We start from the raw sequence: 26440 nt of genomic DNA, 5'->3' as shown, positions 1-26440 counted from the left end.
ACCTCTGGCTGGATTTGTCCTGTGGACCATAATTTATTATTCCCTGGCTTACGGTATGCTCAATTTTTGTGGCTTTCTATGTCTGTTTGTAAAGAACATATATTCTCTACATTTAAGGTAGCAGTATGTCTATTATATTAAGCTTTTTAATTGTATTATTTGCACCTTATCCTTACTAAAGTTTTCTCTTTGATCTGTGAGTTTCTTAGAGTAGTGTTAGTTTCCTGCTATAATTATAGATTTTTCAATTTATTCTTTTAATGCTATCAATTTTTGTTTTAGTGTCTTTAGGCTGTTATTTAGGTATATAAATGTTTGGAATTGGCACATCATCTTGGTGGAGTGTTTCTTTGATCACTAAAATCTTTTTTTATCCTCATTAATACTTTTTAATTCTACCTTGCCTCTTGTGTTATAGTAATATTCTATCAGGGTTTTTTTTTTAAAGATTTTATTTATTTATTCATGAAAGGCACAGATTGAGAGAGAGACAGAAGCAGAAGGAGAAGCAGGCTCCCTGCAGGGACTCAATCCCAGTACCCCAGGGTCATGCCTTGGGCTGAAGGCGGTGCTGAACCGCTGGGCCACGGGAGCGTCCCTATCTATATTCTATCAGTTCTATTTTTCTTGTGATTGTTAAGATTTATCTGGTGTTACTGTCTCCTTCTGTTTGCTTTTAGTTTTTTTTTTTTTTAAAGTCTGGTCTTTTATTAATTTTCTAGGGTGCCATAATAAAGTACAACAAGCTGGGGGGCCATATAACAACAGAAATCTGTTCTCTCACAGTTCTGGAGGCTAGAAATCTGAAATCAAGGTGTTTTTAGGGCCATGTGCTCTGAAGGCTCTAGGAGATGAATCTTTTTTGCTTCTTTAGCTTTTGCTGGTTGCTAGCAATTGAGGGCATCCTTTGCCTTGTAGGTGCATGACACCTGTCTCTGCCTCCTATTTTCACATGACCTTCACATTACCTATATGTCTGTGTGTCAAATTTCTCTCTTCTTATAAAGACACCAGTCATATTGGATTTAAGCTTGATGCTAATCCATTATGACCTCAACTTGATGATGACATTTGCAAAAACCTTATTTCCAGGTGAAGTCACAGTCACAAGTTTTGGATTGGCGTGGATTTCTAGGGGGGCACTGTTCAATCTAGTACAGCTATTTTGAGGTGTAACTTCCATACACTAAAAACTAAAATTCAGCCTTTTTCATTGTATAGTCTGTAAACTTGACAAATCCGTACAATTACATAGCTGTTACAGTCGTCCCCCAAATTCCTTTTTTTTTTTTTTTCAAGCTTTTGCAGTCATTCCCTATATCCACTGCTATCTCCCGGCAAGCACTGGATCTTTTTTATGTCTCTGTAATTTTGGTTTTTCAAGACTATCACATAATGGAATCATATCTAGTCCTTTGACTCTGGCTTTTTTTTTCACTTACCGTAATTAATTCTAAATTCATTTGTGCTGTCCTCATATTGCTGATCTTTTCCTGCTTTTTGCTGAGTAATATTCCACCATATGCATGTATCATAATTTGTTAATTTATTTACCAGTTGAAGGATTCTTGTGCCACTTTCCAGTTTTTGGCATTTATGAATAAAGCTGCTATAAATATTTCTGCACAGGTTTTCATGTGCACATGTTTTCATTTCTCTTGGGTAAATACCTTGTTGTAGGATTGTTGGGTTATACGGTAAGTATATATTTAACTTAAGAAACTGCTGGAACTGTTTTCCAAGTGGCTATATGATTTTATATTCCTACCAGCGATTGATTAATGAAAGTTGTAGTTGTTTTGCATCTTTGTGCCTATTTTTCAAAAGCCATTCATGTAGATGTGCACTGGTATCCACTGTGAATTGAATTTGCATTTGCCTGATGACTAATGATGTTGAGCATATTTTCACGTACCTGATTTGCTATTTGTGTGTCTTCCTTGGTGTCTGTCATTTTGCCCATGAACAAAAATGTTGTCTTATTGATTTTTGATAGTTCTTTATGTATTTCTATGTAAGTACTTAAGCAGACATGAAAATTATGAAACAAACGAATATTGAAAAAAATGGAATTTGCTTTTTAGGTAACTATGTAGAATAGTGAGTTAATGAAGTCCGTTATAAACCCTAGAGCTTCATATTATTATTATTTTTAGTTATTGTTTAAAAAATAGTTAACAGTTTATATTCTTTTTTTTTAAGGTTTTATTTATTTATTCATGATAGACATAGAGAGAGCGAGAGAGGCAGAGACACAGGCAGAGGGAGAAGCAGCCTCCGTGCTGGGAGCCTGATGCGGGACACAATCCCAGGACTCCAGGATCGCGCCCTGGGCCAAAGGCAGGCGCTAAACCGCTGAGCCACCCAGGGATCCCCAACAGTTTATATTCTATAAGTTAGACACTATGCTCATTATTTTACTTGAATTATTGCAAATATTTTCTTCCAGTTCATAGCTTCTCTTTTTATTCTGTTAATAGTTTTTTAAAGAGCAGAAATTCTCTTGAAGTCAGATATCAGTATTGTGGTCATATCTGTGGTATCATATTTAAGAAATCTTTATCCAACCCAAAATTACAAAGATTTTTCTGTTTATTTGAAGAATTTTTGTTGTTTTAAGTTTAACATACAGGTCTACAGACTGTTTTGAGAATTTTTATATATGCTGTGAGGTATGAGTGAATTTTATTTTATTGCATATAGATATTTTAGTACCATTTGTTGAAAAGGCTTTCTTTATTGAATTGCTTTGGTACTTTTGTCAGAAATGCCTTTAAACATATATGTGGGCCTATTGCGGATCTCTGATTTGTTCCTTTGATCAGTGTTTGTCCTTTTGCCAATATCACATTCTCTTGATTACTATAGCTTAATAGTAAGTCTTGAAGTAGTATGATGTCTCTCAACTTTATTTTCAAAGTTTGTTTTAGTTCTATTACCATACCATATAAATTTTAGAAGCAGCTTTTCTGTTATTGCAAAAAATTCTAGGAATTTGGTGGAGTTGGGGTACTCATCTGTAGTTGAATTTGTAAAAGAATAGACATTTCAAAACTACTAAGTCTTTAAATTCATTAATATACCTCTCCATTTATTTGTCATCTCTGATTTCTTCCATTGATTTTTTAAATAGAGAGTTTGTCTATATTTTGTTAGATTTGTACCTAAATATTTCCTTTTTTAAAATTTTGGATTTTTATTTTTCCCCTTGATTTTGTTTATTTCTTGGATTTTAGTTTAATGTATGTAAATAGAAGTCATTTTTCTAAATTTCAATTTTCAGTTATTCTTCACCATAGAAATAGATTTTTGTATATTGATCTTGTATTTTGTGACATTCTTAAATTCATGTATTCTAGTAATAGTATTGTAGATTAGAATTGCTACAGCTAAAATTATATTACCTGGAGATGGTTTCATTTCTTCTTTCCTAATTGTCTTTTGTATTTTTATTTTTCTTGTCTTACTGCACTGAATAAAATTTTATTTATATACTTATTCAAATAATATGCCATAAACTCCAGTACAACAGAATGCCTTGTTCCTGGTTTTACGGGTAAAACTTTCAGTCTTTCACTTAATACGATGTTAATTCTGAGGGTCGTTTAGATGGATTTTATCAGGTTGAGCAAGTTCCCTTCTGTTCCTAATTTGCTGAGGTTTTGTCCATGAATGGATGCTGAATTTTGCCAGAAACTTTTACTGTATCTTTTGGGATAATCATATAGATATCTCTTGATATGTGGAATCACATTGCTTTTTAACTATTGAATAAGTTTTATCTTCCAAAGATCAACTTAACTTGTTCATGATCTTTTTTCCCTTTTTATATATTGTTGAATTTTATTTAAAGATATTTTGTTAAGGGCTTTTGTGTGTCTATTCATGAGAGATACTGATCTGTAAGTCCTTTTTTTTTCTTTTTTAGAGAGGGAGAAAGTGGGAGGGGCAAAGGGAGAGGGAGAGAGAGAGAGAGAATCTTAAAAAGGCTCCATGCCCAGCTCAGAGTTTGACATGGGGCTAGGTCTCACAACCCTGAGATCACGACCCCCAGACAAAATCAAAAGTTGGATGCATCAAGGCTCATTAACTTGATTTGATTAATTTTCTAATTTAATTTGATTTATGTTTTCTCTAAGATTATATAGAAATGATATTATTCCTTAAACTTTGGAGGAATTTGCTAGGAAAACATCTGGCCTTCAGTATTTCTTTTACAGAAAGATTAAATTGTGAATTAACTTTATTAATAATCACAGATCTACTCAGATTGTTTGTTTCTTTTGGGTGAGTTTTGATAGTTTGTGGTTTTTGAATAATTTCTTCATTTGATGTAAGTTGTCAAATTTGTGTGTATAGAGTCACTCATAGTATTATTGCCTTATTTACTTTTTTTTAAAGATTTTATTTATTTGAGAGAGGGAGAGAGTGAGACAAAGGAGGAGTGGGGTTGAGGGGAGAAGGAGAAGCAGGCTCTCTGCTGAGCAGGGAGCCCAATTTGGGGACTCAGTCCCTGGACCCTGGAATCATAACCAGAGCTGAGGCCAGATGCTTAACCGACTGAGCCATTTGGTTTTCCACCTTACTTATTACTTTTAAAGCCTGAGACATCTGTAGTGATATCCCCGGTTTCATTCCTGGTATATGCTTTCTTTGTCCTGGTATGTATCTGATTTGTGCCTTCTAACTTTGTTATTTGGCACTTTTACAATTGTCAAATAATTAGTTTTTGGTTTCATGGCTTTCTTTCTATTTCTTGATTTTCAGTTTCATTTAATTTGTGCTCTTTATTATTTTTTTTCTTTCTGCTTGTTCTGGATTTATTTTGCTTCAGTGGTGCATTTGACACCTTTGTTTTATTCTAAGCATTTCTACAGTAATTTTCCCTCTAAGCATTGCTTTAGTTGAATTCCACAAATTTTGATAATGTGGTAACTTCATTTTCCTTCAAATCAGAATAATACCTTATTTGTCTTCAGGTTTCTTCTTTGACCCATGGATGATTTGGAAGTTTATAATTTGCTTTCTAAGAGTTTGAATATTTCTAATTAAATTCCCTTGTGTTCAGAGAGCATGCTTTGTCTATTTTCTATTCTTTTAGAATGAGCTTCTCAAATATGTAATTTATGTCTTTCACCATATTTGAGGTGTTTTTACCCATTATTTCTTCAAACATTTTTTTCTGCCCCCCACCCTTCCTTCTGTGACTTTAATGATGTGAATATTACATCTTTCCTTCTTGTCCCATAGCTCCTTCAGTACGCTCCGTTTTATTTTTCTCCTTTTTTCTTTTTTCTCTTCATTGTTCAAATTGCATGATTTCTGTTGATCTGTCTTCAAGTTCAGTCTGTCATCTCAAATGCTGTTATTTAGTCCTGCTAGTGCATTTTAAAATTTAGTTATTGAATCTTTGTAGTTTTAAATTTTGTATGTGTTTCCACTTTATGTATTGTTTCTTTGTGAGACTTTCTCTTTTCATTTCCTTCAAGACTTCTCTTCTTACTTTTGGAGAATTTTTGTAATAGCCCTTTTAGAATCTCTTTCAATGAATTCCAACCTCTGTCTTGTTTTGGCATTGGTGTTTGTTGATTGTCTTTTCTTGCGTGAATTGAGATTCTCCCTGTTGTTTGTAGGTTGAGTAATTTTGGATTATATCTTAGATCTTTGCATGGTTTGCTGTGAGACACTTAATTTTGTTTAAATGCTATGGAGAATATTGTGGTACTTGGGGTTTTTGTTTTTGTTTTTTGTTTTTATTTTAAAGCAGGTAAATACTCTGGTTGGGTTCAGACTATAAGTTCCAGCTGGCCAGCCACGTTTGGGTTATGGTCATAATGTCAGTTCTATTTCAAAGGTTTTGTGCCATGCTTGTCAGATCTGTTCTTAGTATACATCTTTCAGAGGCTAGATTGGGTCTGGGCAATGTTATTTCTCAGTCTTTAATATACTGTTTAGGATCAGATTCAAGCCAAGTGCTGCTGAGGTGTGAACCTAGAAATTTACATACAGCTTTCTGGAGTCACTTTCCTGTGCTGGTACTTCATGATCTCCCAGATATTTTTACCTGGGGCTCCCGTTTTTGTTCCTCCACCCTAAAAGCTGGTGTTTTATTTTTCCTGTTCTGCTGCTTGCTTTCCACAGTTATACCCATGTCCAAGGCAAAAGTGGTGTATACTTGTGTTGTGTCCCATTCTCTAGGGTTCCTGCTTTGCAATGGGCAGGAAGATGATGGAGATGTTTGGAAATAAGTCAGATTTTACAGTTCCTTTTATTCTCAAATATATAGTTAGATGTGGGATTGTCTTTATAGGTGAGGTCGTTTACGACAGAGATGAACTTTTTACTGAGATGAATCTTGTAAAATTTCTTTCTTTTTTCTTTTAAACATTTAAAGAGGCATTTTAAAAACATTTGTTATTCACTAGGACATTGCCTCCATTCTTATGTCAAATTCTTTGTCTTCATATAACAGCACAATAAAAATATATTTATTGTAGAAATTTGACAGATCCTTATTTTTTGCTGTCAATCAGTATTACCTATTGAACTTTACTAAATACACATTTGTAGACCCCATACCTAGAGATTCTGGTTCATTGGTTATACAGTAAATAAAAAAGAAAATGACCTACATGATTATGTCTTATACTTTAGCACTCTTGTTTTAATACAGGACATTTCTATGGTCTAAGAGATTTTCTCAGGATAGTTATGTCTGAGGAAGATTGTAATGGCAGTGATCTTGAAGCTTGTTGATTCAGTAGGTGTCCCAAGGCAGTTGGATACCATCTGAACAAACCAGGTGTCCGGCCACATTTGTGCTGCCTTGGTCAGGGGCTCAATCCCTCACCATTATTCCAGGCACATTCTTTACTGATTCATCTTTCTTGAAATTGTGAATTACTTAATATGTCATTTCTTAGTTGGTTATTCCTAACCAATACAGCAAGAGGTAGACCTTATTAATTCTTGTCATTTTCTTTATTGCATTTAAGGACAAGAAGTTTGATTTTTTTTCCAACTTCTGTTGAAGTATAGCGTACATCCAGTAAGGTACTTAAGGTATACCAATCTTAAGTGTGCAGCTTAAACTTTTCATATGTACCTACTCACATAACCACCATACAGTCAAGACATATCCAGCATCCTAGTAGGTTTCCTAATGCTCTTTCCCAGTCAATAGCCCCTTTCCCCTGAGTCAACCCCTGTTCTGATTTCTAACACCATAAATTAGTTTTTTCTGCTATCAGGCTTTGTATAAATATAGTCCTGCAATATGTATACTCTTGTCTAATACTTTTGATCAAATGACTTTTGTGGCCACTCCTTGTTGAGGTATTGTTTCTGACTTGGAAAACAACATACTCAAAACCGTATCTAAACCAAAGCACATATAATTTGACTTTCATTTTGCTTTTTGTAGTTAAGATAATCTTCAAATTTTATAGGAAAATTTCCATATTCTTTTTCCTACTCTAAAACTTTCAAGGGCTTTTTATTTCATCCACTCATGTAGTGTCTGTTATTTTATTATTCTTGCCCTAGAACTCTTCTTTCCCTCCTCCACATTGTCTTCTACCTCTGTGTAGGTATAAAAAGAAGATTTCTAAAATTTAATTTCTGTTCTTTGCCATGCTAGCGTTTGGTCGGGGTGAATTCAGGTTGAAGTGAGTGTCTGCAATTACTCTATTAATCTCATGTTTTCCTTCTCTTCTCTCTGTAGCATGATGGAAGTGGTTCGCTGCATGATATTCAGCTATCATTGCCATCCAGTCCAGAACCAGAAGATGGTGATCAAATATATAAGGTATAAATAGTAGTCATGCTAAATTTTTCAAAATTCTTTTTTATTACTAAAATTACAAAGCAGTAACCATTAAAACATTTAGTAGTAAATGTATCAAATCCTGAAGCTTTGCTGTGTTGAGTTTTAATCAGGTCTACTTTTAACTTTTGTTACCTTATGATGTTAAAGTGTTATCACTGTAGTATTTTAATTTGAATTTATTTTATCAGTTGGATTATTATTTGTCTCTATTCAGGATTCTTTTTCTTAAATCAATAAGTTATTACATTTTAAAATTATTTTTTATAATTATGAATAAGTTTTTAACTACAATCAAAATGATTAACAGGTACTTCTCATATAGAATCACAACACTGAAGATATAGACTGAAAATGAGATTAACTCATCTTCTTTCATGTTTAAAAATACAATTATAGGGATCCCTGGGTGGCGCCAGCGGTTTAGCGCCTGCCTTTGGCCCAGGGAGTGATCCTGGAGGCCCGGGATCGAATCCCACGTCGGGCTCCCAGTGCATGGGGCCTGCTTCTCCCTCTGCCTATGTCTCTGCCTCTCTCTCTCTCTCACTGTGTGCCTATCATAAATAAATAAAATTAAAAAAAATACAATTATAGAATATGGATGCATTTTAGTATTTGAAAGTGTATTTTTATAATTCTCATTTTTTGTTTATTTATTTTTAAAGATTTTATTTATTTATTCATGAGAGACCCAGAGAGAGAGGCAGAGCCAGGCAGCAGGAGATAGGCTCCCTGTAGGGAGCCCAATGCGGAACTCGATCCCAGGACCCTGGGATCACGACCTGAGGCAAAGGCAGACGCTCAGCTGCTGAGCTACTCAGGCACCCCTCATTTTTAGTTTAAAAAAGCTTTTTTTTTGGGGGGGGAAGTTATTTCTGAAGTACATGGAAGTATCCTTGATTTAATGTTTCCAAGTTAAAATTGATTCTTTTACATTCTATTTTCAGGGTTTGGTAGTCAACAAACAATCTTGAAGTACTGGTTGCTTACAATGACAAAACTGTATTTTTCACTTGTTATTTTTTAACATGTTGCATACTGGCTATACATCAGCTGGAATTCTATGCTGCTGCTTCATTCTGGGACCCAGGTTGAAGGATTAGCCCCTACCCTGGGACATGTTTTTGTAGCTTAGGGAGAAGATCATTGGCATAACCACATTTGGATTCTGCTTGCATGTTACATATTTCACTTCCAAATCAAGTCAAGTAGCCAACCCTGGCATTAGAGATCAGAGAAGCATGATTTTCTCATAGGATATGGGGTGACTTACTGGGAACAATATTGTCTATAAAACAACCAAAAAATCAAAAGAATATAGCATTAGTAGTCACGTCTGGTTTTGTAGTTTTGCTTTTTCAACATGTTATCTTATGTGTTCTTGCAAATTTCTTCCTGTCTCTGTGCTTCCATCCTGTTGTGAGTATAGTATTCTAAATCAGCAGATCTGCAGTAGGACAGGTCTTTAAAAAAAAAAAAAAAAACTTTTACATATATAGCGGTTGAGAACCATTGACTTAGGTGATCTCTGATCATCTCTCAATTTTAAGGTTTGTGACTGACATTTTCAAAGTAAAGTGGACTTTTTCTGCATTCTTTTGTGAAAAATTTCACATATAAAGAAATAATTTTTAAAGAAAAAAATTTAATTCCAACTTTTTTACACAACTAGTGTCAGTTTTTTTCAGTGTTCCTTTTAGTTTGTCTATATATTTAATGTTACGTGGTAGATATATCATTACACAATATTTATTTTTCCTTCTAAGTCATTCCTAGTTTTCCTTTTCGAAGGTGAGATGCTATAGCTGATTCTGCTCCAGTATACTAGACTCTCTTGCACATCAAATTCCCAGTTATGTACCCTTCTTGTCCAAGAGGGTTTAGCAGTGTAGTTTTAAATGATACAAATATGGTGACTTGTGTCATTGGAAATTTAGGGTCTAAAATCTCTACTGGACCTGCCATGTCTCTAATCTTTTTTATCTCAGGACAGCTCCCTCTCCCATTCCCCTGATGAGCTAGTCTCAATATTGACCACTCTCTTCAAGCCTCATTATTGGCCACTCTTCTCCATTTCTGCAGGTGGCCTTGTGTTCATCAAGCAAGATCTGGTACATGCCTTCTTGCCCTCTGACTTACCGGTATCTGTTATCATTCTCATTCACTTTGCTCCAGTTACAGGGCAAAAATAGCCACTATATACTATAGAAGACCATTCTTTGTTAGGTTCTTGACTGTCTTCTGCTGCTATTAAGACCTAACTACCTCCTCTTCTCTCATCTCTCTTCATTGTGCTTTCTCTACTTTCTCTTTATCCTCAGTTTATAAATTTCTGTATTTTACCTATCATAAACCAAATAAACCTTCCTTGACTCTCCTTAAACCTTTTTCCAGTTAACCTGGAAACCTGGAAAAATGAAAGCAGCTACTGGTTTTAATGCTATAGACATTTGGGGTGACTGTTGTCTTAAAAGCTTTATCCTTGATTTTTATGTCATTCTCTCTAAAATTCCTTATATTCCTCAACATTTTCCCATTTTCTCTTTTCTTTGTAGGTTCCTTCTCTTCTTTAGAATATAGATTTATATCTTTTATCTGGTTCTTTTTGAACTTTTTACTGTCATGATTTCCATATATGACATATCTTTTGATAACATATAAAATTTCTTCTTCATACTTAGTAATCCAGTTGCCCTGTGGACATTTCCACTGTGTCCCACCCACAGGTATCTCTAATAGTATATCTAAAACTCACAGATATTCCTCTTTGGATATATTTCTCTTCTTTTATTCTCTCTCTCTCTCTTTTTTTTTTTTTTCCAGTGACACAACTAATCACCATATTACCCTAGAAACAGAGGTAGGAAGCTAGAAATATATGTCTTACTCTTGACTGCCCCTTGTACTTTTTCTTTCACATGAAGAGAATCACCAAAATCTCCTAATTTTGATTCCTGCTCTTCTTCCTTCTTCTCCCTATTATCACTCTATTGGGTCAGGCTCCTTCTGTCATCTGGAGTATTACATCTTGTTAACAAGTTCCCTAGCCTAATTGTGTTGTCGTTGTCAAGTTTATCCTCCGAACAGCTGTCAAATCCATCTTCAATGCACTGGCACTCCCCTGGCTTATTAGGCCATGCTTGGTATTCATGGCTGTCTATGATTGGGCCCTTGCCTAACTTACTAACCACATTAGTACCTGTTCACTACAGCCTTTGTGCAGCGACATCACTGCTTGTAATTCTCCAAATATGGTATGCTAGGCTTGCCTTCATCTCTGTATTGTTGTATAATACAGAGGACTGTATAATCTCTGTATTGTAATACAACAATACAGAGCATCTCTGTATCTGAGAATCTCTTACTCTAAAATCCAAAGCCTGATACACTTCTGTGTCTTTGGAACTCATTCTCATCCTTTAAGGCTTCCCTGGAGTTACCCATTTCCTGATATGTTCTCCTTTGCCCATCATCATGTGTAAAATCCTTAGAGCAGTGCCTGTACTCTATACATGTTGGCTCTTAATATGTTATCACATTGTATTTTGATTTTATTTTCAAGTCTATTTCTGCCAACACTGGCAGAACCTAGTAGTGCCTGAATGATGGCTATGTTGTATTTCAGTAGCCCCCCCCCTTTGAGACAATTGTGAATTTGTAAACTTTTAGGTAATACCTTGTCATAGGTTTTTCCATACTTAGGATTGTTTCTTTGAGTGAGATAACTGAATCAGAGTGCAAGCATTTTTATGACTCTTCTGTGTATAGCCATGTGTTTCCCAGAAAGGCTAGTTTTGATGTCTGATAATGTACCATTCTGTCCTGCAATTTTGTTAATCACATTGAGTATTTCTCCCCCCAACTTAATACCCATAAAATAATACCTTAATTCTTGAATTTGTATTTCTTCAACAAGTCAGATACAACATTTTGCCAATTATCTGTATATTGGTGAGTACTGGTTTATTTGTCTTGGGGCCTAGAAAATGATCCTTTTATGTTTGAACAGGCTCTTCATATACTTGAGTATAAATCCTTTATCATATTTGCATAGGTTTTCACCAGCTTTTAGCTTTAATATTAACTGTATGGATGCTTTAAAATTTTATATAATCAAATATACTTCTTATATCTTAATAGCTTCATTTGCCACATAGCTTAAAAGTGTATCCTTCATAATCTGCAGTCTGTCTCTTTTTTTGGTCTTGATTTATAATTAAAAAAAGTTAAACTCTTTGAATTGGAATGGAAATCATTTTTTACTTATAATAAACAGTCTTGCTTCAGTTGACAGTATATACATAACAGCATTACAAAAATCTTTTCTTCCCCATTGTTTGTGATACTTATGTGATATACTAAAGCCTTTGTGAAATGTCTCTTTCTGATCTCATTAAAGAGACTATGAGATTTTGTGTTTGTTCCCAATGTTTTTGCAAGAGATGACATCCTTTGCTCAGTAACAACATATTATAATTATTTGCTTACATATTTTTCTCTCTGGAAATATATCATTCACAAATATATCCTAATTTCCTTGCTGGTGCTATTTCCTCAGTATATACTTCTGGATAATCTAACAGTAGTAAGTACAATGAACTAATTATAAGGTAATGATACTTTACACCTGGAAATGTAACGAGATTCCAGCTTAACTTGATAGTAGGTTTCCATTTAATACTATTAGGAATTTCTTATAAACTAAATTGACAGGGTATTTTGTCTTTGAGTAAGGCAGTTTTCAGGAAAGTAGCTCATGGAAAAAGAATCTCGCTGTTACCCTGTTTATCCTTTTGCTGATTACTGAGCCAGCTGTGAAATGGCTCTGTGCCTTTAATTATGCTGTTCCTTCTGTTTGTTGTGCCCTGCATTGTTTTTGATAGGCAACTCTCATACATCCCTTTAAATTTATCTGAAGTTACTGTTTTGTCTGTAATATATTTTACTATATGGCCTATGTCCCAGTGTCCTTATCTGTAAAAGGGGGGTATAATACTATCTACCTCAGGGTCTCAGGTTTGTACTCAGGATCAAAAGCTTAGATATCTAAAAGTACCTGATAAGTACTTAATGAATGTTAGCTGTATTGCTACTGTTACTCATTTTTTACATTTTTGAACTCTATTACACTATGAATTCTTTTTAAAGATTTTATTTATTTATTTATTTATTTGAGAGAGAGACAGAGTATGAATGGGGTGAGAGACAAAGGAAGAGGGACAAGCAGACTCCCTGCTGAGCATGGAGCCCCACAAAGAGCTGGATTCCAGGACCCTGAGATCATGACCTGAGCCGAAGTCAGACGCTTAACCAACTGAGCTACCCAGGCTCCCCTACACTATGAATTCTTAGAAGACCAAAATGGGTTTTTGTTTGTTTGTGTATAGGTGAATTGCTGGCATATTTAAGAAGAAATTTCCTCTTCACAAACCATCCATTATTCACTCTTCATCATTGATTTAATGCTTGTTAATTTTTTAAAATATTTCAGAATGAAGATTTATTAAATGAAGTAAAACAACTCAAAGAGGAAATAAAGAAAAAAGATGAAAAAATCCAACTATTAGAACATCAGCTTGTAAGTATTATAGTATAGTACATAAAAGTAGAGGCTTTTCAAACTGCACCATACATGTGTTTTGTTTTTTTTTTTTTGTTTTAAGGTCTAGCCAGAATTGAAATTTGACTTTATTTTTGCCTTTCAAAGTTGCACTATTGTATTTAGATTATATGAACTCTGAAAGTATGTGATTTACTTCAATCTAAATACTAAGTATCAAGTGTAAAGAAAGTCTTCATCAAACAACCATTTTTAGTAGCCTTCATTTGGAGATTTTGAAATTCACCAACTTATATTCATGTTATTGATGAAGGCCTGTCTTCCTTCATATATATTTAAAGAAATGAACTGGTGAATTGAGAACAGGGCGTTTATTCTCTCTGAAAGCAGAAATTAAACTGGATAGTAGGCTTAGATTTCTGTCAGTAAGACTGTCAGAGTGAGTGGTATTCTAAGAAAATACTTCCTCCACTTGGATATATTGCAGGGTCTCTCAGAGTCATGTTTGGGTCTTTTAATTTTATAATTGTTACAATTTCAAGTGTCAGTCTCATATAAAAAGAATATGTACAGCGTCTTGAACCTAATTATAATTTAGTTCGTAAAATCTGAAAGGCCAGGATAATAACATTATGGCATAAAAATGACAACAGGCCAAGGAAAATCTTTGTTGCAAGGCAAAAGCATGTTTTGGTATAACAATGGAATTCAGCAATATGAAATATTAATCTCACTTAGAATATAAAGGTTATTATGAACTCGGAGCCACTGAGGTCAGATTACAGAAATCAGGCTGATGAATAAATAATGACAGATGAATCAGATGTTATGTTTTAAGTATATGAAGAAAACTTACAAATCTGAGAAACGAATGAATGAATATTGCAAATTGAGGGCCTACCAAATATAAAATTAAAAAGGAAAATAATAAGACCTAACACTTGTATTTTAAAACTAAAATCGGAACCTATCTAGTTTTTAAGGAGAAGAAAAAAGCATCAGGAAATTAAGTAAGCTTCAGATTTTGCAAAAATGTATTACAGAGCACAAGAATTGTGTCTAGGACACTTCAGAAAAAGGTTATGCCCTTATATTTTATATCTAAACATATTTTTATTCATATACCAAGGTAAAATTTCAGACCTTTAATGTCTTGAAAACCATGCCATTCAGTTATCTTTGTAAAATTGCTTAATAATGCATTCCGAATACCTGAAGGAGGAACTTAAAAATAACTCAAGAATTGGGAGGTAAAGATTAAAATGCGTGGCTCAGTTGGTTGGGTGTCGGCCTTCACCTCAGATCATGATCCCAGGGCCCTGGTATTGAGTTCCACATTGGGCTCCCTGCTGGGGGTAGGGGGAAGCCTGCTTCTCTCTCTCCCTCTGTCTGCCACTCCCCCTGCTTGTGCTCACTCACTCTCTTTCTGTCAAATAAATAAATAAAATCTTAAAAATGAATGAATGAATGAATGAATGAATGAATGAAACCATTTTCAGGTAGGATAGATGGGCTAAACTTCCCAACCAGTAATGGGAGAAAACTTTTTGCTCCTTATTTTATCTTATGTAATTATATATCATTTGAATGTTGGACTTTTTTGAATTTATACATTTTATTTTCTGAAATGAAAAGTTTTTTTTTTAATTTTTAATTACTGTTAAATTCTTGAAAATGTTTAAGTAAAATGCAGGTTTGAGGAAGGAAATACGGAAAATCCTGAAGAAGTCAGAAGTACTGAAGTTTTTATTTTCTACAAATGGATTTTTAAAATTATTTTGATATACTTAAATAAATTATAAAATGTTTATGAAATGCTTTTAAGATAACTGTTAGGTTAGAATAATGAATCTTGCAAAAGATATTTAAAGAGACATAAAAAGTAGAAAAATACCAAGGATATCTGAAAACAGCAAAACCAAGGTGACAGATTAGATCAAATTTAAGAAATATAACAGTAAATGAAAATGGTCTTATCTCTCACAGTTTCATTGAGGTTTTAATGCAAAATCCATTAATTTTCTTTGTATATAAAGGAAATTTAGATCACGTAAAATGATATAATAATGCTGAACATAAAAAGGTTGAGTGAAACAGAATGAAATTATTCTCATCAAAATGCTGGGGTTGCACTAGAAAAAAAATTTAGGTTGGAAAAAAATCACGAAAAGAGCTCACTGTATATTGATAATATGATTAATAAGTAATGAAAATGTAAAGCTTTTTATATTATGTTTTAATAGTATTCTGTTAATATATTTCTTTAGAAAATAAGAACAGTTCATAGCTGAAGTATTACTGTCCTTAACCACTTATTAGTGAATCCTTAATGTCTTCTAATATCCTAACATCTTTAGGTTGCCCTAGTTTCAAAAATATCCTGTGCCTTTGTACATTACATCTGGTTACATCTCTTAAATCTCTTTTAATTTAGAACTGTTCTTTTTCCTTGTTGTTGTATTGACTTGTTGAAGAGACTGTACTGACTTGTTGAAGAGACTTACCTTGCAAATAATTTTTATAGATTGTAGAAATGTCTAAGAGAATCCTAAAGAAAGAAAAGTTGAAAGCATTACTTCTCAGCAAAAGGTTCTTGAAGTTCTCTGTATTTGCTATATTAAACCTAGAAATTATATTTATTTTAGAAGAGCTCATTACCTATCTTTAGTTTAGTAATGGAACTCTAGGAAGTCACTTGTTCAAATCAAGAGAATTTAGAAAGATACAAACCACTGTAGGTAGAGATCAGTTGCAACATTTTTCACATTATAAAAATTAAAATTGTCTATTTAAAATACTTTTTCTTTCCTCACATCTCTAAACTATTTTTTTAATAGCAAAACATCATCATAAATTAGAGGGCTTTGTTTTGACTTCAGTATTAATTAGCTGAATAACATTGGCAGTTTCTACCATTTTCCAGTGCTTTTCTTATAAAAAATGTGAAGGTTTTTGAAGCTGCGAAGATGGTGGAGTAAGAGGATCCTAAACTTAGCTTATCTCACAGGTGTACCTAGATAACACTCACATCAGTGCAAATAATACAGAAAATGAGCTGATGACAGGTGGAAGAAACTCCATAACTAAAGGTAGAGAGGAAGCCACATTGAAGAGGGTAGGGGGCAGCCCGGGTGGCTCAATGGTTTAGTGCCGCCTTCGGCCCAGGGCATGATCCTGGAGACCCGGGATCAAGTCCCACGTCGGGCTCTCTGCATGGAGCCTATTTCTTCCTCTGCCTGTGTCTCTGCCTCTCTCTCTGTCTTTCCCTCTCTCTGTGTCTCTCATGAATAAATAAATAAAATATTAAAAAAAAAAAAAGAGGATAGGAAGAGTGGAGATGTGGTGGGGAACAAAAGAGACTGCAGCCATCTGTGGAGAAGAGGGAGGCCCAGGCATGGAGAAGGGAGAGAAACACACTATCACACTGGGATGCCTGCTCAGGGAAGACAAATCCCCATAACATTTGGCTTTGAAAGCAAGAGGGACTGAATTTCATGAGTTCTTACAGGGAGACTTAAAGCCTGGAATTTTAAAAAATCTGTGGGCTTGGATCTGAGAGAGCCTGAAGGGTGAGAGGAAGTGGAGTCCCTGCCCTTCAAGAGATAGCATGATGACCCACAGAGATACAGCATAAAAGCAGCAGTTTGAAAAACACAACAAACAAAAGGGAGAGTAGTTTACTCATTTTGGAGCATGTCCTTGAGGGGCAAGGATTGCTGAGGGATTTCTGCAGGAACAGAGGAGATGGCGGTGCTATCTGCCTCCTCCACTCCCCCAGCATAAACACATGGCCACCTGTGTGAACCAGCCAAGTACTGATATTCACTAACTAACTTGCTAACACTAAGCCCTGCCCACCTCCCCATGCTTTGGGAGATCCATCCTTCCCAGTCATACTTATTTCAACCCCCAGTACTGCAGGTCCCCTACCCCAGAAGACCTATATAAACCTTGCCAACACTGTCTCCTGATCCAGGCATTTTGCAAGGGCCCATTGGCAGTAGGCCCTGTGGAAGCCCAAGGTGTTAAAATTGTGCACTGCACCCTTGCCAGGAACCAAGCACTGCCCACAACAGGCAAAGAGAACCTCTGCAGACAAAAGAAAAAGTGAACAGGACACAACACCAGGGCATACACAACACACATAGGAGAAACTCCACAGGTGAAATGCCTGGGGAACAGGGAGCACTGCACTGCAGGGCACTCTAGGACCTCTTCTTCATAAGAGCTTTATTTTTCAAGAGCAGGGGACACTGCTGAATTTCCTAACACTTAGAAACAGACACAGGGAGTTAGACAAAATGAGGAGACAGAGAAATATGTCCCAAATGAAAGAAAAGGACAAGACAACAATAAGAGACTTCTAAGGGAAACAGATATAAGTAATATGCCTGATAAAGAATTTAAAGTAATGATGATAAAGATACTCTCTGGACTTGATAAAAGAGTGGAAGACATCAGTGAGATCCTTAACAAAGAGATGAAAAAGAACCACAATCAGAAATAACACAACAAATGAAATAAAAAATACAACTAGATGAAATAAATAGCAGGCATAGAAGAAGCAGAGGAATGAATTAGTGGCCTGGAAGAGATTAATGGAAGATAATCAATTTGAGCAGGTGAGAGAAAAAAAAAATATGCAAAATGAGAATAGACTTCGAGAACTCAGAGACTCCATCAAGCATAATATATGGGGATCCCAGAAGAAGAGCGTAACATTCTTCTGAGGCAAGGGAAACAAAAGCAAAAATAAACTATTGGGATTACATCAAAATCAAAAGCTTTTGCATGGCAAAGGAAACAACCTACAAAACTAAATGACAGCCTACTGCAAGGGAGAAGATATTTGTGTGTGACATATTCAAGAAAGGGTCAGTATCCAAAATATACAAAGAACTTAAACACCAACACCAAAAAGACAATCTAATTTAAAAATGCACAGAAGACATGAATAAGCATTCCTCCAGTGAAGACCTACAGATGGCCAACAGACACATGAAATAATGCTCAGTATCATTTATCATCAGGGATAATCAAAGTCACAGTGAGATACCACCTCACACCTGTCAGAAGGGCTAACGTAAGAAAACTCAACAATAAGTGTTGGTGAGGATGTGGAGAAAAAGGAACCCCTGTACACTGTTGATGGGAATGCAAACCAGTGCAGCCACAGTGGAAGACAATATGGAAGTTCCTGAAAAACTTAAAAATAGAATTACCGTACAATCCAGTAATTACACTACTGAATATTTACTCAAAGAATACAATAATTTGAAGGGATATATGCACCCCTATGTTTGTTTCAGCATTATTTACAATAACCAAACTATAGAAGTAGCCCAAGTGTCCATCAAAAGATGAGGGGATAAAGAAAATATGGTTTATATATATGCAAGAGTGCGTATGTGTGTATGTGTATACACATAAATATGTATTCCATTAAGCACACACATATATGTATATGTATTAGAATATCATTCAGCCATAAAAAAGAATGAAATCTTGCCATTTGCAACAACATGGGTAGAGGTAGAGAGTATAATGCTAAATGAAACAAACCAGTTAGAAAAAGACAGATACCATAGGATTTCATTCATGTGTGGAATTTAAGAAAAAAACAAATAATAATGGGGGGAGGGGAAACAAACTGTTGAGAACAAACAGATGGTTACCAAAGGGGAGGTGGATGGGGAGGGTGAAATAGGTGAAGGGAATTAGGAGTGTGCTTGTCTTGATGAACACAGTAATGTATGGAATTGGTGGATCATTATGTTATACATCTTAAACTCATTTATCACTGAATGTTAACCACACTGGAATTTAAGAAAAAAAAAAAGGAAAAATGTGAAGGATTTTCTCAGTGATTTCAAAGTCCTTTTCTAGTTCTAGCTTTCTATGAATTTTACCTTTTTTTTTTTAAAAAAAAAAAAAGCACTCACCCCTAGCCTGTGTGTGCATGCAGACTTTCAGAAAAGTGACAATATAAAGTGTTGAATTCATATTTTGTGTGAAATGTGCACATATAAAATCAGATTGCAATGCTCCAAGAATTTAACTGGAAAGTATAGAAGCTCAGCTATTTAAACCTTATTTAAAATGCTGAGAGTACCCTTTTATTTTCCCCTCAATATACTACTTAAGTAATAGTTAATTTAGATACATTTTCTCATTGAGTCCTTCAAATAATCTGGTGAAATTACTTGTGTAGACTTTCCTTTATAGAGTCATAGAAAATGGAACTCAGCTTAATTAAGCAGGCTAACACATAGACAACAAAAAGGAAATTAATTCTGGAATTGCAGTACACAGGATAGAATACATAATGTGTTTGCATTAAGATAGATGTTTTAGGGCGGCTGGGTGTCTCAGTCGGTTAAGCATCTGCCTTCAGCTCAGGTCATGATCACAGGGTCTTGGGATCGAGTCTAGTATGAGGCTCCCTGCTTAGCTGGGAGTCTGCTCCTCCCTCTCCCCTTCTACCCTGCTTGTGATCTCTCTCTCTCTTTTTTTTCTCTCTCTCTCAAAATCTTAAAACAAAAAAAGAGGTAAATGTTTTATCTTTACATACCTCCCATATATATTAAAAGTTATATCCTATTACAGTGAATTCTAGGAGACTTTTTTTTTAAGATTTTGAGAGAGAGAGAGAATGAACAGGGCAAGGGGCAGAGGGAGAGAGAGAATCTCAAGCAGATTCTGTGCTGAGCACAGAGCCAGAGGTGAGATTCCATCTCAGGACCCTGAGATCATGATGTGAACCAAAACCAAGAGTCGGACGCTGAACCAACTGAGCCACCTAGGTGCCCCCATGACACAGACTTTTCAGTTGTCTGCTTCTTCAGTGAATTTTGTTTCAGTGACTATCCCATTACTTAGGAATGGGAAATATGTCTGTACTATAAGGAATGGAAAAATGTCTATACTACAGAGCTGTTTTTAATTAGATCTTTTATATATGGAAAAGGGAACAATCTGATTAAAATTAAGAAAAATTCTGAATTTTGGTAAATATTTTTAAACTAGACACATAGTTTTAATTTGATGCAGTAATCAAGAATTTGCTATGTGATGGGACGCCTGGGTGGCTCAGCAGTTGAGCGTCTGCCTTCAGCCCAGGGCATGATCCTAGAGTCCTGGGATCGAGTCCCGCATCAGGTTCCCTGCATGGAGCCTGCTTCTCCCTCTGCCTGTGTCTCTGCCTCTCTCTGTCTTTCATGAATAAATAAATAAAATATTTAAAAAAAAAAGAATTTGCTATGTGGGTTTTCCTACAAGAGAGTACGTATGTTTACCTCCAGTGAGGTTGTTTAATACATAAATGGTTATAGTCCAACTTCATACTAGGGAGAAATTCTCATTATCATTGTTTTCATTCTTTCTTAAAAATTTGATATTTATTTGAGAGACCAAAGTTCACACAATTAGGTACATTGCTTTGTGTTGTATAAATGACTAAATGAGTATGCTTTGAGTGAAACCATATGTAGAGGATTCATATGTGAACTGAAATGGTCAGATGGATCTTATCAAAAGGCAGTGGTCCTTCAAATTCTTTACTCCAATAAGGTTAACACATATTAAGGAGGCTTAAAAGCACTGCACATATAAATAGACAACCTAATTTGTGGACTGGTCGTATTTAATATCCAGTTTATTGCTGTCAAAAATAAATTTAAGAAACTGTGGTGTAGTGTCTATAGTACCATTATAGTTTAGAGAAATACATTGTATTTTGCAATTGTATTCTTTATAAACTGTATGTTGATATATATATATTTTACATTCATATACATAGTATTGTATATATTTATATACATAGGATCATAAATAATGTGTTTATGGACAATGAAGAGATTCCCAAAGTTCTTACTGTTCAAAATTTTAGCTTTACTGACTGACTCTAGAACCCAATCTCTGAATCAGATGGGAAACTACTGAATAGACCTGGCTGTTTGCCCTGTTTCTGTGGTGGTGGTCTTGTACCCTTTTGTACCCTTTGAGAGAGCCTCTGATTACTCTGTATGTAAATATATGTATTTGGAATTACACCGGTGTCAACATTTGTGATTTTATTCAGGCAACCCGGTGTAACTGCCACCAGAAATCTAAAGAGGAAAAGGGCACATATGCTGATAAATATACTCAAACACCCTGGAGAAGAATTCCCGTAAGTAACATATGTCCTTAACTTCTTCGCATGTCATTTACTCTTTCAATGTTTATTCCACTCTTATTCCTCTAACCTAATAATTTTGAATCTGCCATGACTGTAATTTTTTCAAGGTAAGTTGATTTTTCTTGTTTTAGGTGTTTATGTGCTTTCTAAAGCTTCTCTTGTTTGTCTTATATAAATGAATGTGCATTTAATAGCTTTTCTGTTCTGCACACTGTAGCCCATTTTATTTGAGTGTCTAGTCTCTCATTGCATGTATTTATGAGAGTAGTATTTCCCCATGCCCTAAAAGAAACAGAAATCCACAGAATGCAGTCTTCCCTTTTTAGCAGCATGACTCTGGAAATACGTGATGTAGCTTATTCTTTTGTTGTTGTTGAAACCTTTCAAATATATTCTACTACAATTACTCAAGTATAAAGGCATTAAGATATAGATAGTAAAGGTTATGTTTAAGGTATGATTTGGGAATGATTTCTTCTAAACAGTAGAAAGTAACCATGCTTTCTTATTTTTTGAAATATATTTAGTCTAAAATACACTGACCATAATTTAACCTGAGTTCTGAAACTTAGTTCAGGGTGTTCCTGAGCCAGAGAATCATCACATGGCCATTCAGTCATCATAATCCTGTTGTTGGGTGCCAACTAATAGACATTATTTGTTAAGAAAATGCCTAATAAGCCACTTTTGACTCTTGCCTTATTTTAGCAGTAGAATTCTAGTAACATAAATGAACAGGGAACCATAATGGTTAATGTAATCAGCAATCCAATTTTTTAAAACCTAACTATAGGCTTTAAAGTTTATTACTTTTTTTTTCATTTTCATCTAATAAGTAATTTTTTGTGTGTGCTCTGAGGTACAATGCTAATAATTTATTAATTATTAATTAATTAATAATTAATTTATTCAACAGAAGTTTGTAAGCTCCCATCTCAGTTACTAGGCTCTTGAAGTAGAAGTAGGAATTGGGGAAGAAAATACACAGTCCAATAAGGATTCCTTCTTCCACTAGCAGGTACTTATCAAAGGAACTGGTGATGTGATACAATTAAAGTGAAGTGAGTTCTGTTAGGTTCAAAAGATGAGGAAGGTCTAGTTGGAAGAATCAAGGAGCTTGTTGAAGAAGGTAAAGGTTGTGGTTGAATTCTAGAAAGTGAAATATACCGGTAGACAGAGATGATGTAATATTTCTTTAAAGGAGGTGGAAACTTACTGGTTTGAGGAAATTGCAAAATAAGACTACCTTTTGCTTCTAGATAGGAGTTTGGGCCTCCCCCATTTCTCCAGTTTCCTCACAGATATTTGTGCCTTCTGATACTGTTACTAAGTAGATTGGTGATTTCTTTAAGTGTGAGAAGTTCCATTTTCCCATCCTCATGGGTGTTTTTATACCATCTCTGGCTTCTTCAATCTTATTGTTCTGAAAACTGGATATTAATCAGACAAAGGTAAATGGTGGGAAACAACCCCAAGACATTGCTTAGTTTACTATAATTTTGGGTGAAATGAAGGTCCATTTTTCAGTCCAACACTCCTAACAAACCCAGACTTTAGGCTTCCTTGCCATCTACTACTTTAGAAATCACCTAGCTTAGGACTTTTGTTTTATACTTATTTAAGCTAACAAAAGGCAAGGAGATTAAGTGGGATATTAAAGTTTCATAATCAATCAGTGACTGAGATAATACTGTAGCTTCAGGCTGTTCACTGCTAGTTCAAGGTTCCTTCCCACAAAGGTACACTGAGGAGACTTGAAGGATTGAGAGAGGTTCTGCGATTGAAATGGGAGAAATATTCTTGACAAAAGGAACAGTACAAGTAAAGGTGATGATGAGGTAGAAAGATACATTTAGGCAATAGTAAGTACATGATTTCAACTGCAGCACAGTTGTATGTTTAGGGAAGTAGTTGAAGTTGGTGTTAAAGCCCATTTGAAAGATAGAATTAAAAATTTTATCCAGGAATTACTGAAAAAGTAATTTTACTGAGTTGTATTTAGGTAAAGAGGTAGTTACATATATTTATTTACTTAGTTAATGTAATATAATACATGATATTAAGACAATTATTAACTATTAACATTAAATATCGAGTTTATTTTTAAAGTTGATTTTTAGGTTTTTGGCACTTAAAATCCATTTGAAATAAAATTATTGTATCTTAGAAATCATTTTACAATAATAAAGATTTTCTTTTCTCTTCTAAAAAGTTATACTTGACTCTACATGTTCTTTTTTTAGCAGGAACTCAACATATTTAAAAAAGATATTGATGTTGGGTAGTGCAGTTGGGATTCTTCTTTGGCAACGAGTCTGTTAGGTAGTGATTTAGAGAATCAAAACATGTTGTATTTCAAAATCCCCAAGTTTAACGTAGGTGACATTTTTTTGATCTGGCTCATAAGAGTTTGGGAAGATTGAAAGTTATAGTCTGAGCCCTTGTTCTTTACCATTCCCTAAATATATTGAGAAATTTAAATGACACTCTCTGAGTTAGTTGAGGATCTGAAGTAAAATCTAAATCAGGTTTATGAGGCATATGTAGGCATGTCCTCAGAACATTTCCTGGCATCCGAGGAAGAAGTCTGTTTGTAGTAGAAAGCATTGAAAGATGGTGGAGAAAAGAGAGATACCATCTATAATACTTGTTGGCAGCCATTTAGGAGGTGGAAAGAAACATGAAAAAAAAATAGACATTTTTGGAAGAAATAAAGGAAAATAAAGGAAGTGGATTTCAGATTTAGGGAGGGAAAGAAAGAGGGAAAAGAGATAAGAATGGGCTATAGGAAATTATGGTACCGTCAGAGGAGAATGGAGAAGTCTTGCTTCTGGTGAAATATTCTCATCTGAGGGACAGAGTACCTGATAAAGTGGCAAGATGGGTAACCTGCAAAGAACAGCAGTGTGGAGCGTATCTAATCATTCACACAAAAGTAGTTGAAGTAAGACTAAGAATACTAGGAATATGGTGATTATGTGAGAAAAGATGGCGCTTATGTGAAAAGATTCATTTAAAATGTTTTAGATGCATTTCCAGTATTGTTTCAAAGCATTTAACATCAGTGTTTGAAGATTGCACATTAAGTAAATTCTAAATTTTCACAATATATACATTTAAAGCATTTGTTTAAACATCTTACTGAACTAGAGAAGCCAAAATACCAGAAAACCTTTCTAGACTCACACTATCAACCTTCTTATTATTTATCCCCTTGAATCTCCAAGAAGGGATTATAAGATGGACCCAAGGATCCACCTGACCTGTCACATAATGACTCACATGGATTACTCTTAAAATTGACTGTAGAAAGAAATGCTGTTATATCAATATCAGTGGGAAAGTTGTCTACCAGTTGAAATTCGGAATGTACACAATTAGATCTTTACTAGTTTTCTCTCGTATCTTAACTCACATTATTATATAGCAAAGAGGTGAGAAAACATGATTTTATATACATTTTTAAATGTTCTCTTAGAATTAGTTTCTAGTAGTGAATCAAAGATTTAATCCATTTTATGATGTATTTAATAGATATGTATATAACTAAAATAAGTTCAACAATTAGAATGTGGTCCACATTATCAGCAATTTTTGTGCTTAGAATTATGATCTAATGTCTCAGATTTACCGGATTATGCATATATCTCAAAATGTCATAGTTAAGTATGTTCCTATCATAACTATTTATAAAATAGAAAAAAAAATCAGAAAACCTTATCATAGACATATCACAGAAATCATGTCAACTGTACGTAATTTCCAAAGGAAAAGGAGTCTGCCAGGGGCAGCATGATGTATGTACTGTTAAAGGACTCTGCTCCCTCCCTTTTTTTTGCTTGCTTGGGAGATGAGACAAAATATTAAATGAAAGGAACATCATAACCCAAAGATTTGTCTTCAGATGACTTCTTCCTAAGTCCTTTTTCTTTTACACTATATGCCTTCCTGATTTGGGAGTGGGTAGCATTATTAGTTAATTTATGTGAGATTAACATCCTGATTTTATTCTTCAGTATTCCATTTTATCCCAATTGGAGAGGTGTCCTTTTACTACGCATATATATTCTGAAGGGAATTAAATGATTTCTTTGTGGAAGTGTTTATTTATATTCACTATTGTTTATATATAGCATATGCCACTAGAAGTATTTTAAGTGAAATATTCATATACTTTGGTGTTTAACCAAATAATTATAATGTGATTCATGTAATTATTTTTAAATTGTTAATGTCTAGTCAGTCATTTTTAGAAATGGGCCATTGAATATGGACTGTTTCAATGAGCTAAATGCTGACAGGAACCATCTGTGTGGCTGAGCTATCACATTCTAGCTGCATGTATTTATGACAACACAACAAGAATTCTGTTATATGTATATGACTATTTTATTTTAGAAGTTGAGTGACTTGTCTGGTCATAAATTTAAGGGTGTCTAAATTTGTGCCCTTCAGTGCCAAACCAAAGAGGGCATTTTTAAAGCTTTGTATAAAGTATCCATTGAAAGAAGCAAAGTTTGTATCTGCAGTGTAGCTAGAAAAAAAAGGATAGCACCAAAGTTTTCTACTACTGGGATCCATTTCATTTGTGTAATATAGAATTTAATTTATTGACTTGTACATCAAGGGTATAAATATAGAAAGATTTTACTCTTAGAAATTTAATGATAGCAGTCAGTGAGAAATGGATAATTCTATTAGCTTTCAAGAAGTAACTTGATCAAATCAGTCTTTCAGAAGAAATTAATCAGAAGTTAAGTGGAGATGTAGATTCAGAGTGTAGAGGGGACTTGAGTATATGAAAGACAAATCTTTAGTGATAGAGTTTCATCTACTAGGACAGCTCAGTATTGTTAGTGCTAAGTGCCACAGGCCC

The 26440-nt window shown here is 34.6% G+C and overlaps 1 protein-coding gene across 6 annotated transcripts in view; it reads left to right on the top strand.

Moving 5' to 3' along the window:
• Positions 1-26440, top strand: part of CCSER2 (coiled-coil serine rich protein 2) — a 176123-nt gene that overhangs the window by 124951 nt on the left and 24732 nt on the right. For all 6 annotated transcript variants that reach the window (XM_055325312.1, XM_055325313.1, XM_055325314.1 and 3 more), the window contains 3 exons: positions 7724-7807; positions 13317-13403; positions 21466-21555. In XM_055325312.1, coding sequence (XP_055181287.1) covers positions 7724-7807; positions 13317-13403; positions 21466-21555 — 261 coding nt within the window. The remainder of the gene's footprint in view (positions 1-7723; positions 7808-13316; positions 13404-21465; positions 21556-26440) is intronic.

Source organism: Nyctereutes procyonoides, unplaced genomic scaffold (assembly GCF_905146905.1).
Source record: "Nyctereutes procyonoides isolate TBG_1078 unplaced genomic scaffold, NYPRO_anot_genome, whole genome shotgun sequence".
Taxonomy (NCBI): domain Eukaryota; kingdom Metazoa; phylum Chordata; class Mammalia; order Carnivora; family Canidae; genus Nyctereutes; species Nyctereutes procyonoides.
This window is presented reverse-complemented; position numbering and strand designations above follow the sequence as displayed.